A 14,727-nucleotide genomic window follows, 5' to 3' on the forward strand; every position below is an offset into this window, starting at 1 on the left:
CTCTGAGCTTTAACCAGCAGCGGCTGGAAGGAAGGATCTAGAAGAGTGTGTGTGTGTGTGTGTGTGTGTGAATAATGAGCCCCCCAGCCCCCACTTCTGTCCCAATGTCAGGCTGAGGGGCTCATTCAATTCAGCTCACTGATGATTGACCAGAGGAGCAGAAAATGATGATCCAAAAATGAGCGTCTCGTCCGCCGCGGCCGCCTCCTTTGACACGGTAAGTAATGAGAAACGAGCTCAACCAAGCAGCGCTAAGTCGGCGGGCGGCGCGCTCCTCTGCAATCTGCCAGTGATTCATCGGCCTAATCTCTGCCTGCCAGCCGTCAGGACCGGACCCTGAGTCACAATGCCCCGTACCTCACTTTGAATGATGGGGGGTCCCCCAGGGTGAGTAAGCAGCCAGTCCAGTGACCTCCCACCCGCCACCGTCCTAATGGTCGATCGGGTCAGGCCAGTAATGTCTAACGTGCGGACTGCTCTTTGGGGAGACACCTGGCGTTATGCCGTCACGTCCGACGTGCCCTTCCGGAATGTGCCCGAGTGGCACTGAAACACGTCCTGAGAAAAGAGCAGGCCTGCCAGGAGACTAAATACAGTGGGTCAAGGCTACCCGAGTGTGAAGAGGTGCCAGGCCTCAGTCGCCCGTGTCAAAATGAGATCATTAATCAGGCTTTGTTATCACACCGGAATACGGTGGCATGGCATCTCATTCCAGTAGAACATCAGTGCAGGCTACCGATGGGCAGACATGACACACATGAATTAACATGGGGGCTACGCGCACGGCACAGGGAGATGGCATGGCAGATGCAAACAGAGGGAACATCAGACTAAACCATGCTGAGATGGCCCCCTAAACCAACCCACAAAATCAATAACACGACCAAAAGGAGAAAGAGGGCAGCACATGGGCATAGTGGCACAGGTTCTGTCTGGGTAGCTCCTTCTCCAGGTTTACTGCCCTCCACCCACATCCAACTCTTAACCTGAATATCACCAGGCTCAGGGGGTCCTGTGTCCCACAGAAGCTCAGGTGCCACCCACAGCCCGGACAGTCGAGATGGCGGCACCACCGTCCAGCAGCAAGGAGTCGTTTTCAGCAGCGCACAGACGCAGAGAGTTAAGAATCAAAGCCGCGCTCGCACCTCAGCTGTGAAGAGGAAGGCGAATTTGGCAAATTCAAAAAACAGCTTTACTGCACGACAGTGAATGGCACTGCCCCCGCACTGGCAATGCCACCGCAATAAACTCCTTGTCAGAGATTCATCAGAGGCTCATTGGCTACGGGGCTATCGTCATTGTAAAGCTCGGGTTGGGCCAACTACTGGCTCAAATGGTCACCAGGCGTCCCTCTGCCCCACGGGGTCACATGGCTAGGTGTGAACAGGTGTGTCCCTTAGACGTGATGACACCTGCCGGGGGGGATTCTGGGAGTGTGCCCACTCTACTGGTTACTCCTGTAGGCCTTTGTTGTTTACCTGCATATTAAGGGGTTTCAGTTGGGGTTGAAGGCCCAAATCGAGTCCGACCCTCAGAGTCCTCTGTAAAGCTGCGCTTGTCCAACACGCAGACCCCCCTCTCCGACCAACTCGAGAAGATCACAGCGCCGGGCGGCTACACGACTAACTCTATAAAGGCCACACTTCAAAACAGGCCCGAATCCTCAAGTAGGCCTAAAACTCTGACTTGGGAGAGGGAAGGCATTTAAACCCCTGGCCCAAAAATGAGAAAAGTACAATCGGCCAGCTAGAAATGAAATACCCGTTCAAAGTCAGGGCGGCACGGTGGCGCAGTGGGTAGAGCTGCTGCCTCGCAGTTAGGAGACCCATCTGCGTGGAGTTTCCATGTCCTCCCTGTGTCCTCCCGCAGTCCACAGACATGCAGGTCAGGTGGATTGGTGGTCCTCCATTGTCCCTAGCATGTGTGCTTGGTGTGTGTGCTTGGTGTGCGGGTGCCCGGGTTTTGTTCCTGCCTTGTGCCCTGTGCTCCAGCAGACCCCCGTGACCCTGGTTGGAAACTGACTGACAGTTCAAAGTGACAGACCCCTTGGGTCGCGTAGTGTCTCCGATAGAACAGGCGACTCGGCGACCAGCTCTGCAAAGTCACCAAAGTCCTTGTCACGTCACCTAGTCGTACGCTCAAAATACCAAATGCTGTCAACACTCTCATGCTGTTTCTCGTTGTCCAGCATCACCTGCTGCCCGCTTCACTTTAACGATAACCTTAGAGGTGTCGGCTCCCAATCCAGGTGGTCCGGCGGGTGCACCCCCCCAACCTCACTCCCTCCTCACTCTGTCAGCTGCGTGAAGACGTAAAGTCAAAAAGAATTCTGGCCCATCACTACATAAGTTCCACGCTCGGGGGGTGACTATTCCTTTACAAACATTAAATGACTTCCAAAGACGGGCACCACGAGCAGCCTGCACCAGCGCGAGACCCCCACACACAGCTCTGGCATCACGAGGCTCCCCGCCTTTTGTTGAACTTTAAAAGAATAAACGATAATACAAAATAAAAGACCACCAGAGAATGAAGTTAATGAAACATTTTGAACAAACGTCACACTAAAAACACCAAAGACAACGCTAAGCACACCGCGGCACTGCCAGTCGCTGCCACTGCTATCACACGGTGACGTCATCATGGTGCTCCAGGGGTCCGAGACGCTGGACTTGTGCTTTCTTGGGCGAGTGGGAGTCTGCACAGAGTTGGCAGGACTTTGAACCTTTGTGCCCTCGATGTCCGAGTCATGTTTGGGTCCTTTTGCTTTTCTGATCCCTCACCATTGTCAGCCGTGCCCTCCCAGCCGGACCCCTCGCTTTACGCCACTGTCACAGTTGTCTCAGGCTTTGCTTATTGTACCTCAGCTTTTAGTAGATTTTGTGTCTGATCATTTCTTAGTAAATACGCTATGCCATCTTGTCTTACTATGGGCACTGCCACTTTGGGCTCACATTGGTAGCCACATCAGTTCTCTGCCAGGCTTGTACCCACTTGAACTTGCAATGTCTGCACATTTTAAGGGTTCTGTGAAGATTCCAGGGGTTTGGGGACAACTTGGGTTGCACATTTCGGGTCACCACCTTGGCTTTGACCTCACACTCTTCTGTTTATTTGCTGCTCTGCCTGGCACTTCATGTTCAGTGGTCTCTCTGAGACACTGCAGAGCGGCCCTGACTGCTGGGCTCCCTTAAGACAGGAGTGTCCGTCCCTGCCTAGTGACCAAGGTGACCAAGGTGACCAAGGTGACGATGACAGCAGCAACAATTAGTTATGTTTCTGTAGCACCTTCCTGGCACGGACAGCGTTGTGCCACTTCAACCCCCGGCAATGTGCAGCTTAGACTGGGTGATTAATAATAATAATACTACATTTTATTTATTTGTAGGCGCCTTTCTAAACACTCAAGGACACCAAACAAAAGATTATAAATAAAACTAAAATACAAAAATTAAAATCAGACAATCAAAGAGAAAAGCCGCCTCAGACAGAGGAGTTTAAAGTTTAGATCTGAACAGTGAGAAGGAGTCAACGTTTGTAAGCTCAGATGGCAGCGACTTCCAGAGCCCCCCATGGCGGACGAAGGGGACAGTCAAGTGGATGGAGGAAGAGGATCTGAGGGTGCGGGAGGTCGGACAGACATGGAGGGGCGAGGCTGTGCAGAGAATTTTGAGTGGGAGCCATTGAAGCAAGACAGGGGTGATGTGGTGAACAGGGGGGCGCTAGTGATGACGAGGGTGGGCAGCTGAATTCTGGACCAGCTTATAAAGAGATTTGAGAAAGAGAAAGTCCAAAGAAAAGGGAACTGCAATCATCGAGACGAGAAGTGGTGGAACCAGGCAGTGGTGTGATGTGATGGCACCAGTTCTTGTGCCAGTACACTCACCACACATACTGTAGGTAGGAGAAAGAAGGGGCACAGAATGGGCAGTTTGGGGTACACCCTTCTCTTTTATAGCTCCAGGGAGTCGGGGTCTCATCTCCAGAATGGCTGCTCTTCCTTCCACAGACACATGTCATGTTATCTGTCAGCTCTGGTGTGCAACAGTGTGCCCTGCAACAGACTGGCACGCGCCCAAGGAGGGTTCCTGCCTAAATCGGGTACCACCCAACAATATTAAACTTAAATGAGACAAGTTTACAAAATGGAGGAATGAACGGGTGTGGAAGCAGCTGGAGAAACAGAAGGGGCAGAACTCGGTCAGGGTGACACCACGAAACGGGTAAGAGCTGTGATGTCAGGTGAATACGGCAGAACCTAAGAGGTACATACTGGCATTACTACACTGTGGCAAGAGGGCGACGGCGCCAGGCTCGCTCATTCCAAGTCCCCTTTTGCTTTAACGTTGACATTTGACACTAAATGCTGTGTGGTAAAAGCCACCATGAGACCTGCTAATGCAAGTCACGCCAGGCCAGTAGGACTAACGGGCATCACGGGAAAATTATTGGGAGGGATCACCGAGGAGCGTCAAACGTATCCTTTAATATCAATGTGACCCATTAAACCTATCAAGACCACCTACAGCTCTGCCCCACCCAGATGAACAGAGGGCGTGTGCCAGTCTCTGCACTCGCTGGGGACTCCACATGACTGTACGCTCAAATGGAGCACATGGGTGGGCTGGCATCTTCTCTGGGATAGTGGGGGGGCAATCAGCTCACAAGAAGACACTCAAACATTTTAACACCTTCAACACAAAGTTACACACGAAAGCAAACCGAGGAACTGGATTCAGTGCCCAAAAGATACCCAGATAGGAGTCCACAAAACCAAAAAAAAAAACACTAAAAGCCATGGAAATAAAACTTGGAATGAAAGAAGAAGGAGAAGAAAGAACTAAGGAGCGTGAGGAAGCCTTAGGAACAGGAAAGGCTCTTCTACAGCCCACAGGCCTGTGTGCTCTGGGACCCCGAGAAGTGTCCTTAATCGTCACCTGCGGGCCACCGTCACCGTGTAAATTACAACTCCAGAACTGGAATTTCATAAAGAAACGAAGGACGCCACGAGGAGACGTGGACCGTGAAACGGGATGGACACCTGAACCCAAATACACAACACAATAGCATTTACTTATAGAGGGAGAGCCCAACATCACACCAGGTGGGCCGCAGTGGGCTTTAACAGCCCCCCCACCCCCAGCACGGACCCTCTAAGAAGACAACAAAAACCTCATAGGGAAAAAAATGGAAGAAAGTTCAGGAAAGGCAGTTCAAAGAGAGACCCCTTTGCAGGTAGGGTGGGCGTGCAGTGCGTGGCAAGAGTGCCACTCAGTGCCCCCTTACCCTCTCTAGCAACACCCCCCGTTACACGTGTGAATCCCTCCATAATTCAGAACCCGTGTAACTCAATCCCAGCAGCCTTGGAGTTAATCCCAGGTGGACTGGGCACACTCACCCACATCGTGCCAGTTTAGAGTTTGGCAGGTGGAAAGAAAAGAAAAATGAATACCCACAGGTATGACAATTGCACCCATGTGGATGGTAAACCACCATGGCGTCTGCACCAGGAAGTCCTGACAAATGTAAACCCGTACGCCCGTGAGGTACAGTTCAGGTGAGGACCACCTCGGAATTTCCCGAAAAGCAGGCCTTCCAGGCTGGGCATGCGGGTGCGAGGTAAGATGAAAGGAGGAGACTCTCAAAGTCAACTGCACCCACAAGACTGGACACGCAGACAGGGACGCAGGAATCTGCCCCTTCACTCCACGTCTGCCGCGGCGGCACAAATCCTTTCATTACCTACAAATGACTCAATTCAGCGCCCCCCCCTTTACGTCCAGAGGCGAGGGCGGCCTGGTGCAGGGATGCCACTGCCGTCTTCTCACAGGAGCCGGCAAACAGATGTCTATCTGGCATGGGAGCTCTCCAAAAGCAGCTGCTGGAAGCTATAAAAGGAGTCCCGACCGATGCTCCCCCCCCCCCCAGCCCCGGGGCAGGTGGGCACACTAAACAGAACGAGCAGAGGAACATCCTATCAAGACATAACGAGGAGCAGAGCTGCCTTGGCAGAGTGCGATCGCTTTACCCATTGGCAGGCCTAAGACTGGCAGCTCAGGTGTCCTCCCTGATGCTGGGCTCCGCCTCCTCAGGTGTCCTCCCTGACGCTGGGCTCCACCTCCTCAGCTGTCCTACCCCAATGCTGGGCTCCACCTCCTCAGGTGTCCTGCCCAGACGCTGGGCTCCGCCTCCTCAACTGTCCTGCCCCGACTCTTGGCCCCGCCTCCTCAGGTGTCTCGAGCCGCTTCCTTCCTTCCTTCCCTGCCTTTAAACGCGTTCCTCCCTCTCTCACCCGTGAAAGGCGATCCTGTGAAGGCCTGAGCTCCTCTATAATCCCCCGTCTCACCTTACACTAATTCCTGTGTCCCTGTCACCGTCTCCTTATCTTTCAGGAACCCTCCACCCTGCCCCCGAGTGTGCCCGAGTGCCGAAGCCGCTGCTGGTCGCTCCCGGAGAGCCTCCACCACTCACAGAAGCATGGCTCCGCCAAGGTGCCTCCTGACATGCCTGCTTACCCTCGCCGTGCTCGGCTGGGCCCACGCCGGACTGATCAAGAAAGTCCTGCGGCACAGAAGAGAGTCCCTAACAGCAGAGAACGTCACCCTGCCCGACGCGGACCAACCGGTGGTCTTCAACCACGTGTACAACATCAACGTTCCTCAGGGCTCGCTGTGCTCCGTTGACCTCGACTCCCCCGGGAGCACGGAGCTCAACCCGAAAGCCGCCTCGCCGGCGCAGTCCACGGAGCACACGCTGGACTCGGAGAACCAGATCGTCTTCACCCACCGCATCAACATCCCCCGACAGGCCTGCGGCTGTGAGGGTCTCCCCAGCATCAAGGATCTGCTGAGCCGGCTGGAACTTCTCGAAGGGCAGGTGTCCGCCTTGAAGGAGCAGTGTGCTGGCAGCACGGGCTGCTGCGGGACGCCGGCCATAGGTAAGGAGGACCCTTGGGGTTGGTAGGGTCCCGGCGGACCTCCGAGGGCGCTCACTCCCTAATGTGCTCTTGTCACCTTCCAGGCGCGCTGGAGACCAAGCCCTACTGCAACGGCCACGGGAACTACAGCACCGAGAGCTGCAGCTGCGTCTGTGACCCGGGCTGGACGGGGCCCAACTGCACGGAGGCCGAGTGCCCCAATGACTGCCAGGACCAGGGCCGCTGTGTCGACGGGCGCTGCGTCTGCTTCGAAGGCTTCACCGGGGAGGACTGTGGGACGGAGGCCTGCCCGGTGGACTGCGGAGAGAACGGCCAGTGCGTCGAAGGGGTCTGCGTCTGCGCCGAAGGCTTCTCCGGTGATGACTGCTCCCAGACCAACTGCCCCAACAACTGCCTGGGACGCGGGCGCTGCGTCGATGATGAGTGCATCTGTGACGAGGGCTTCACCGGAGACGACTGCTCGGAGCTCATCTGCCCCAACGACTGCTACGACCGCGGCCGCTGCGTCAACGGCACGTGCTTCTGCGACGAGGGCTTCACGGGGGAAGACTGCGGCCAAATGACCTGCCCGGGCAACTGCAACAATCGCGGCTTCTGTGTCGACGGCCAGTGCGTGTGCAGCGCCGGCTACACCGGCGAAGACTGCGGGGAGCTCACCTGCCCCAACGACTGCAGGGAAAGGGGCCGCTGCGAAAATGGAGTGTGCATCTGTGACGTCGGCTACACCGGAGAAGACTGCGGCGAGCTGACCTGTCCGGAGAACTGCAACAACAGGGGGCGCTGCGTCAACGGCCAGTGCGTCTGCGATCAGGGCTTCACCGGCGAGGACTGCGGCGAGCTCTCCTGCCCCAACAACTGCCAAAACAGGGGGCGCTGCGTCAACGGCCAGTGCGTCTGCGACGAGGGCTTCACCGGAGAGGACTGCGGCGAGAAGACCTGCCCCAACGACTGCTTCGGGCGGGGGCGCTGCGTCGACGGCCAGTGTGTCTGCGATGCCGGCTTCAGCGGCCCAGACTGCAGTGTGCTGACGTGCCCCAACGACTGCTTGGGACGTGGCCGATGTGTGGACGGCCAATGCATCTGCCACGCTGGCTTTACCGGCGAGGACTGCGGCGAGCTGACCTGCCCCAACGACTGCAACCACAGGGGGCGCTGCATCAACGGGCAGTGCGTCTGCGACGAGGGCTTCACTGGAGAGGACTGCGGCGAGCTGACCTGCCCCAGTAACTGCCACGACAGGGGGCGCTGCGTCAACGGGCGGTGCGTCTGCGACGAAGGCTTCGCTGGAGAGGACTGCGGCGAGTTGGCCTGTGCTGACAACTGCAACGACAGGGGGCGCTGTGTCAACGGCCAGTGTGTGTGTGACGAAGGCTACGTTGGCCTGAGCTGTGCTGAAGGTAAGGACACCATGACTCGAGATGCGAGTATTGTGATTTGAGGAGCTGCCCGCTGGTGCCCTGCACGGACTGAGTGGCAAAGCAGAAAGTGACACCGCTCTCACAGAGACACCCGCCCAGAGCCTTGGCTGCCAGGACTACCTCCTCCCACTTGCCAGTCCACACAAGTTTAGCCCAGGATGACTGGCAGCACAAGGGTCTGGGTTAGGGCTCTTTATGTGCCCCAGGTCAGTAACCTGTCCCATTCTGTTTATACAGTGTCCCCTCCTAAAGACCTCTTGGTCACAGAAGTGACCCCCGAAACAGTCAACCTGACGTGGCACAATGAGATGATAGTCACAGAGTACCTGATTACCTACGTGCCCACTGCCGTTGGGGGTCTGGAGCTGGACTTCCGAGTGCCTGGGGACCAGCGGGCTGCCACCATACAAGAGCTAGAGCCTGGTGTTGAGTACCTGGTGAAGGTCTACGCCGTTCTGAACAATCAGAAGAGCATCCCGGTCAGCGCCCGCGTGTCCACACGTAAGTCTAGTTGGCAGAACGTGACAGTTAGAGGGCCTGCGCCTCTGGCACCACGCTCACTTTGTCCCGCTGCTTCCCTTTCTGCAGATCTCCCGGAGCCTGAAGGTCTGAGGTTCAAATCGGTACGCGAGACCTCAGTTGAGGTGCAGTGGGACCCCCTGGAGATCAACTTTGACGGATGGGACCTCATTTTCAGAAACACAGTAAGAGAGCTGCAAGATCCCGATTGGGAAGTTGAGCGGGCATGGATGGGGCACACGCTCACTCATACTGGGGCATCACTGGGCCGCGCCCGTCTAAAAAGGGCACACACAGAGAGACTGGCACCTGATTCAGATAGGCCTGCTCTTTCTAACGTGTGTCGCCACGTGGTTGCTGTTCGCTGCACATACAGTAAGTACATTGAACGCTAATAACTGGTGGCACTCCTCCTGCATCATGACTTGACCGCTTTGAACCTGCCACACTGTAGGCCTGCGCCCCACCCAAGGCTGATCTCTGAGCAGGACACAATGGCCACTCTTAGCTAATGTCACAACCCAGTGTCAACCCAGGTGACAAAATCTGAGGCTAGTGACAGTAACAATTACAGAAGATTGCAAAAGTATTCGACCCCCTCTGGAAAGCCACCGTATCTTCCATCTTTTTTCATTCCCACCTACAAGAATCACAAATGCAGAGCATCGCGGTGACCTTTTATTTCTCTGTGTGCACATTTTGAAACATTTAGGGCTCGGTGAACAAAACAAATGCAAACTGACGGTCATGTTGTGAAGAATGCTGTTGAAAAAGTAATGGACCCCTTCACATGGCACCCAGTCAATAACTGCTTGCCATCGCTTTGGATCTAGAAGCTTGGCACACCAGAATGGAGGCCATTGTTCCCCCCATTCTTCCTTGCAGAACTGCTCCAGCTGGGCAAAGTGTGAACTGTAACTCTGAGATCAGATGTGGAGTCTCCAAAACCGTGCTGTGGTTACTTTGGCACAGTGTTTACGGGTCACTGTCCTGCTGAAAGTGGTAGCGTCATCCGAGTCCCCATTGAAGGTTTTCTTCCAAAATCTGGACCTACTTCTTCCTATCCATTCTTCCATTCTTCCTTCAATACAGATAAGGGACTCAGTGCCTGTCCTAGAGAAGCAGCCCCCAAACCATGATGCCCCCCCACCACCATGCCTGACGGTAGGTATGGGGTTTTCCCTTCCATCCGCTAGAGGCCAAAATGTTCAATTGTGGCCTCGTCAGACCCAAGCACAGGACTCCTGTCAAGATGTCTGCTAGCGAATCCGAGTCGAGCTTTTCATTTTTTTTAGTGGTGCCATCCAGCCCCTTCGCTGTTGTAGTCCTGCTGAGGGTCCATTATCCAACCCACTTTATCCTAACTACAGGGTCACGGGGGTCTGCTGGTGCCTTAGGATTTGCTCGGACGAGTTTTCTGGGCGTTTTCTTTGTTGCTTTGACAGGGCGGCCACTTCGCTGTGCTTCACTATGATGGCCTTCACGGTGGACACATTGAGGCTGAGGAGCTTGACAGTCTTCTTGGCACCACTGCCACCTTTAAAGTTCTCAATCACAATTTGAAGTTGTGTCCTGCTGTCAGAGGCTTGCCGGCTTCACAGTTCTCATCCCCTTACTGCGTTGTTACCAGTCATGCCATGCGCCAGCTGAGCTATCAGGGCTCCATTACTTAGTCAACAGCACATTTCACCGATGAGCTCTTTATCGAAACTTGATTTTCTGGATTGTTTAGTGCAAATGTATTTTTTAATGGAACAGTAGGAAACCAGCCATCCATCCATTTTCCAACCCGCTGAATCCGAACGCAGGGTCACGGGGGTCTGCTGGAGCCAATCCCAGCCAACACAGGGCACAAGGTAGGAATCAATCCCGGGCAGGGTGCCAACCCACCGCAGACAGTAGGAAACGAAAAAGAAAAATTTCACAGGAAATGTAAACTGGGGGGTCGATTACTTTTCCAACCCACCGTAACTGTAGAAAAGGCAGCTGAACCGTGTCCGGGCCAGGGGGGTTAGTGGGGAGGACGCCACACTCAGTCCTTCTTTTCCAATTTCAGAAAGAAGAGAACGGCGAGGTGACCAAAAGCCTGACCCGTCCAGAGATCTCCTACATCCAGCCCGGTCTGGGGCCTGGCCAGGAGTACGAGGTGACGCTCCATGTGGTCAAGAACAGCAGCCGAGGTCCGGGCGCCACCAAGAACGTCATCACAAGTGAGTTCCAACGGACCTCGAGTCTGAGTTAAGACGTGCCAGGGGGGCCGAGAGGAAGGACAGGCCCATTACCCAGGGCCTCATTTATGGCCGAGAATTCCGAGGCAGTCAAATCGGAGGGAGTGTGTCCGCATAAGCGGCTCCACATGTTCCCTGAGTAGCAGAGGGGAGGGCAGCGGGCTTGAGACCCCTGCAGCCCCTTCACATATGGAGACCGGAGGCGCCCACCACAGGCTAGATGGAAGCAGCAGTGGGGCCTTCCTGACATTCTTTGGAACAAAAAAAGTGTGATGGTTTTACTGGCCCGTAAACGCAGTGAGATCAAAGTGTCAGGCCGGCCAGGGGCTTCACCACGTTGAGCAGGATCGGCGAACCACTGCTCAGGGTGACCGTGCTGGGAGGCAGAGGTCTCCTTTCAGTTTCTCATTACTCTTCTCTGCCATGGGGGGCGCTCTCGGTGCTGTAGAAAGCCGCTCGGCGGGCCGCTCACCAGTGTGCAATCTTTACAGGAATCGACGCGCCGAGCCAAGTCGACGTGAGAGATGTGACGGACTCCACGGCCATCGTCACCTGGTTCAAGCCCATCGCTCACGTGGACGGCGTCAGCCTGGCATACGGACCGAGTGAAGAGCCCGCGGAGCGCAGGAGCATCGAGTTGTCACCAAATGACCGCCAGTACAGCTTTGGCAACCTGCGGCCGGACACAGAATATGAAGTGACGCTGGTGTCCAGGCGAGGCGGCATGATGAGTGACCCCGTCTCCAGGACTTTCACCACAGGTGCCAAAATAAACCTTGTCGGTTACTTCAGTGGGCAGAAGGGTGGGCAGAGCTGGGGCGCGCCATCCATAAAGAGCATGTCACATATGTGCAGTAGCTCCTGGAATGATGGCACTGTTGGCATTGTGGTGTTTACAGCGACACACACTTCCAAGTTGTCAGGTAGAAGGCATACGAGGGGCACATGGAAACACTGGCAGGGATGTGGGGGTCCCAATTTGGCCATTAAACCCGCTGAACTACATACTGTACGCAATCTGCCTCTGATGAGCAGAATAACGGGCCACTTCTCACCTTCGGTTACTCCCTGTGCTGCCAACTCCCTTTACATTTGGGAACGAGGAGCAGCTCTGCTTAGGTGGTCTGCCGGCTGCCCCACGATGAAGCCACTGCTGGCTAACTGAGCCTCTCCTCTGATGTAATTACAGCAAATGTCACCGTATCTAGCCAAAAAAAAAAAGAGCATGGCATTAAGGCCCAGAGCCTCTCTGCCACTAATCCCCTACCTGGGGCGCTCCACGATAACAGAAACCTTGCAGCAGGGCTCTCCGCCTGGCTACCCTCGGGCATCGTGCCAGCGACAGCTGACGCAGCCAGCCAGCGACACGGCACGCTTGTGTGTGTGTGTCTTTGCTGACATCGTGGGGCAGGCAGGCGGGCAGGCAGACACACATCCACTCAAATCCATGTTCCCGAGACACTTATCCCAAATCAAGCCGGGATCCTGCCTGCTGACCCCACGGAGACGTGAGACGATGCGGCCGCTCATCGAGACGCTCCAGAAATGACAGCTGCTTTTACAAGCATCCCTGAGAAGCGGCATCGTCTTACACCGTCTTTGAGAGGCCAGCGTGTGTGCCCTCCTAACCCTGCGGGCGAGATGTGCCCCTGACCTCACGTGTACAAATCTCTCATTTCAGAACTGGATGCCCCCAAGAACCTGGAGCGAGTCTCCCAGACAGAAAACACCGTCACTCTGGAGTGGCAGAACAGCAAGGCCAACGTGGACAGCTACCGGATCAAGTACTCTCCGCTGGCAGGAGGGGATCACGCCGAGATCAGTGTGCCCAAGAGCAGGCAAGCCACCACCAAGGCAACCATCACAGGTAAGACCCCCCAGTTCTCACTGTGCTCTTTTGAAAAGAGTCCATTTAGAGGGGTGCGTAGCACATGTGCCCCCTGGAAACTGCCGAGGTGCTCTGTAAAGGCTGCTCTTGCCAGGTAAAGCAGAGGAGCCAGGGCAAAGGTGCCAGGAGAAAGGTTTGTGAGAAATGGACCTGTGAGCCCTCCTGCATCACAATCCTGTCATCCTGTATTGCGCCCTCATGTGCGTAAAGCCCATCGCCAGTAGCAGAGGGCATTCGGCAGACGCCAGCACTGAGGGGTGAGCTGCTTGTTCAGAAGACGGTCACCCTGAACAAACTGTGAGGATCTCTGTGTATATAAAGGTCTACGCGTGGAAGTGGGCGGCGCAGTCGGGTGAGGAAACAGAAACTCGCTTAGCCGCTAACAGCACAAGTGAGGCGGGCACGTCAGTGAAACGAAACCTGCGAAGAAAGACAAACTCGCTTAACTGCTAGTACAGATTCGATGGCAGCAGGTCGGCAAAACGAAACCTCCGAAGAAAGACAAACTCACGTCGGCCAAATGAATCCTCCACGGAGAGAGACACCCAGAGTCGTTCCTTTCGATTACCGGACAGCTCGACATTTCAGTTTCTTTTCCGATGATTTCAGTTGTCTCCAGGACCCTGGGCTTTTTACAGCACGGCCTTACACAGCTGGTCTTCTATAATCCGCTAGCGTGGCTGGATGTCCAGGATTTGAAATCCCCTGTCGCTCACAAACCGTTTGACCTGAAATTTGGTGCACATGTACTACGTGACGGCTTTCGGGGTGATGATTGACCTCCAAGGTTATTCCTCTTTTTATTTTATTGTACAATCAACTCTTGGCAGCAGCCAGCAGGGTGGCACATGTGTACGGGCGCCATTCTCATCCCCTACCACTTTCGCCGTCTCTTCCCCTACCTCTTCATATCTTAAATCATTCTTGAGGCAGACTTAAGTGAAAAATTAAAGAACACGTACTAACTAATCGCACTTCTCTCATCATCATCTTTTCGTGTTAAAACTGATGAAGAGAAGAAGGGGGCGCTAGGGTGGAGAGAAGAAGAGCAGACACATCAACCTCTGAGCAAACGAATGCTAAACGTACAGACAGAGAGTCTGAGAACTGTGAGCGCTCCAGTCAAGTGGACTCACCGCACGTCATTGTCACAGCAGTGCGCTGTCACTCGTACACAACACATTACAATACAATACACTTTATTGTTGTGTAGCCCAAAGTCACACAAGCAGGCCCCGCCCACCTCTTGGCAGCCCCCCAGCCGTGACTCTCTAAGAAGAGAAGGGAAAAAAATGGAAGACACCTCAGGAAAGGCCCCCCATTCTCAGTGGGCGTCAAATAACGAGGGTCAGTAGAACACAACACACAGAACAGGACCCAAGTCATCGTCAATGCAGAGCCGGACTGCACAGTAGATGACATCCCATAATAGGATTTGATTTAGATAGAAGGCCCACTGACGGATTATCAGAGTCGCATGTGAACGTGCCACTCGGACTGAAGCAGCTTAGCAGGGCACCAGCATCTCTCGCTTATACTACACCTTTCGCCACCACAAAGTCAGTCAGAGTGGCACGGCCACCATGTGCCAAGAATGGAGGCCATGACAAACGCGCACTGACTGAATATTTCTTCACTTTGCATTTCTAGTTATCAGTCCACCATTTCCCTGGTTCACATGGCCATGAGCGCCAGTGCCAAGCACAGTCTGACGCCAGTAAGTGCCACCTGCCGTTG

At 54.7% G+C, this 14,727-nt stretch overlaps 1 protein-coding gene across 1 annotated transcript in view; it reads left to right on the plus strand.

Annotated features, from left to right (window-relative positions):
• LOC114657062 (tenascin-like) overlaps nucleotides 1-14,727 on the plus strand; it is a 57,848-nt gene that overhangs the window by 5,093 nt on the left and 38,028 nt on the right. Inside the window, exons 2-8 of the mRNA XM_051931874.1 lie at nucleotides 6,393-6,937; nucleotides 7,021-8,334; nucleotides 8,593-8,856; nucleotides 8,944-9,059; nucleotides 10,931-11,084; nucleotides 11,594-11,863; nucleotides 12,784-12,969. Of these exons, the coding sequence (XP_051787834.1) occupies nucleotides 6,478-6,937; nucleotides 7,021-8,334; nucleotides 8,593-8,856; nucleotides 8,944-9,059; nucleotides 10,931-11,084; nucleotides 11,594-11,863; nucleotides 12,784-12,969 (2,764 nt within the window). The 5' untranslated portion in view covers nucleotides 6,393-6,477. The remainder of the gene's footprint in view (nucleotides 1-6,392; nucleotides 6,938-7,020; nucleotides 8,335-8,592; nucleotides 8,857-8,943; nucleotides 9,060-10,930; nucleotides 11,085-11,593; nucleotides 11,864-12,783; nucleotides 12,970-14,727) is intronic.

This window comes from Erpetoichthys calabaricus, chromosome 9 (genome assembly GCF_900747795.2).
Source record: "Erpetoichthys calabaricus chromosome 9, fErpCal1.3, whole genome shotgun sequence".
NCBI classification, from domain to species: Eukaryota; Metazoa; Chordata; class Cladistia; order Polypteriformes; family Polypteridae; genus Erpetoichthys; species Erpetoichthys calabaricus.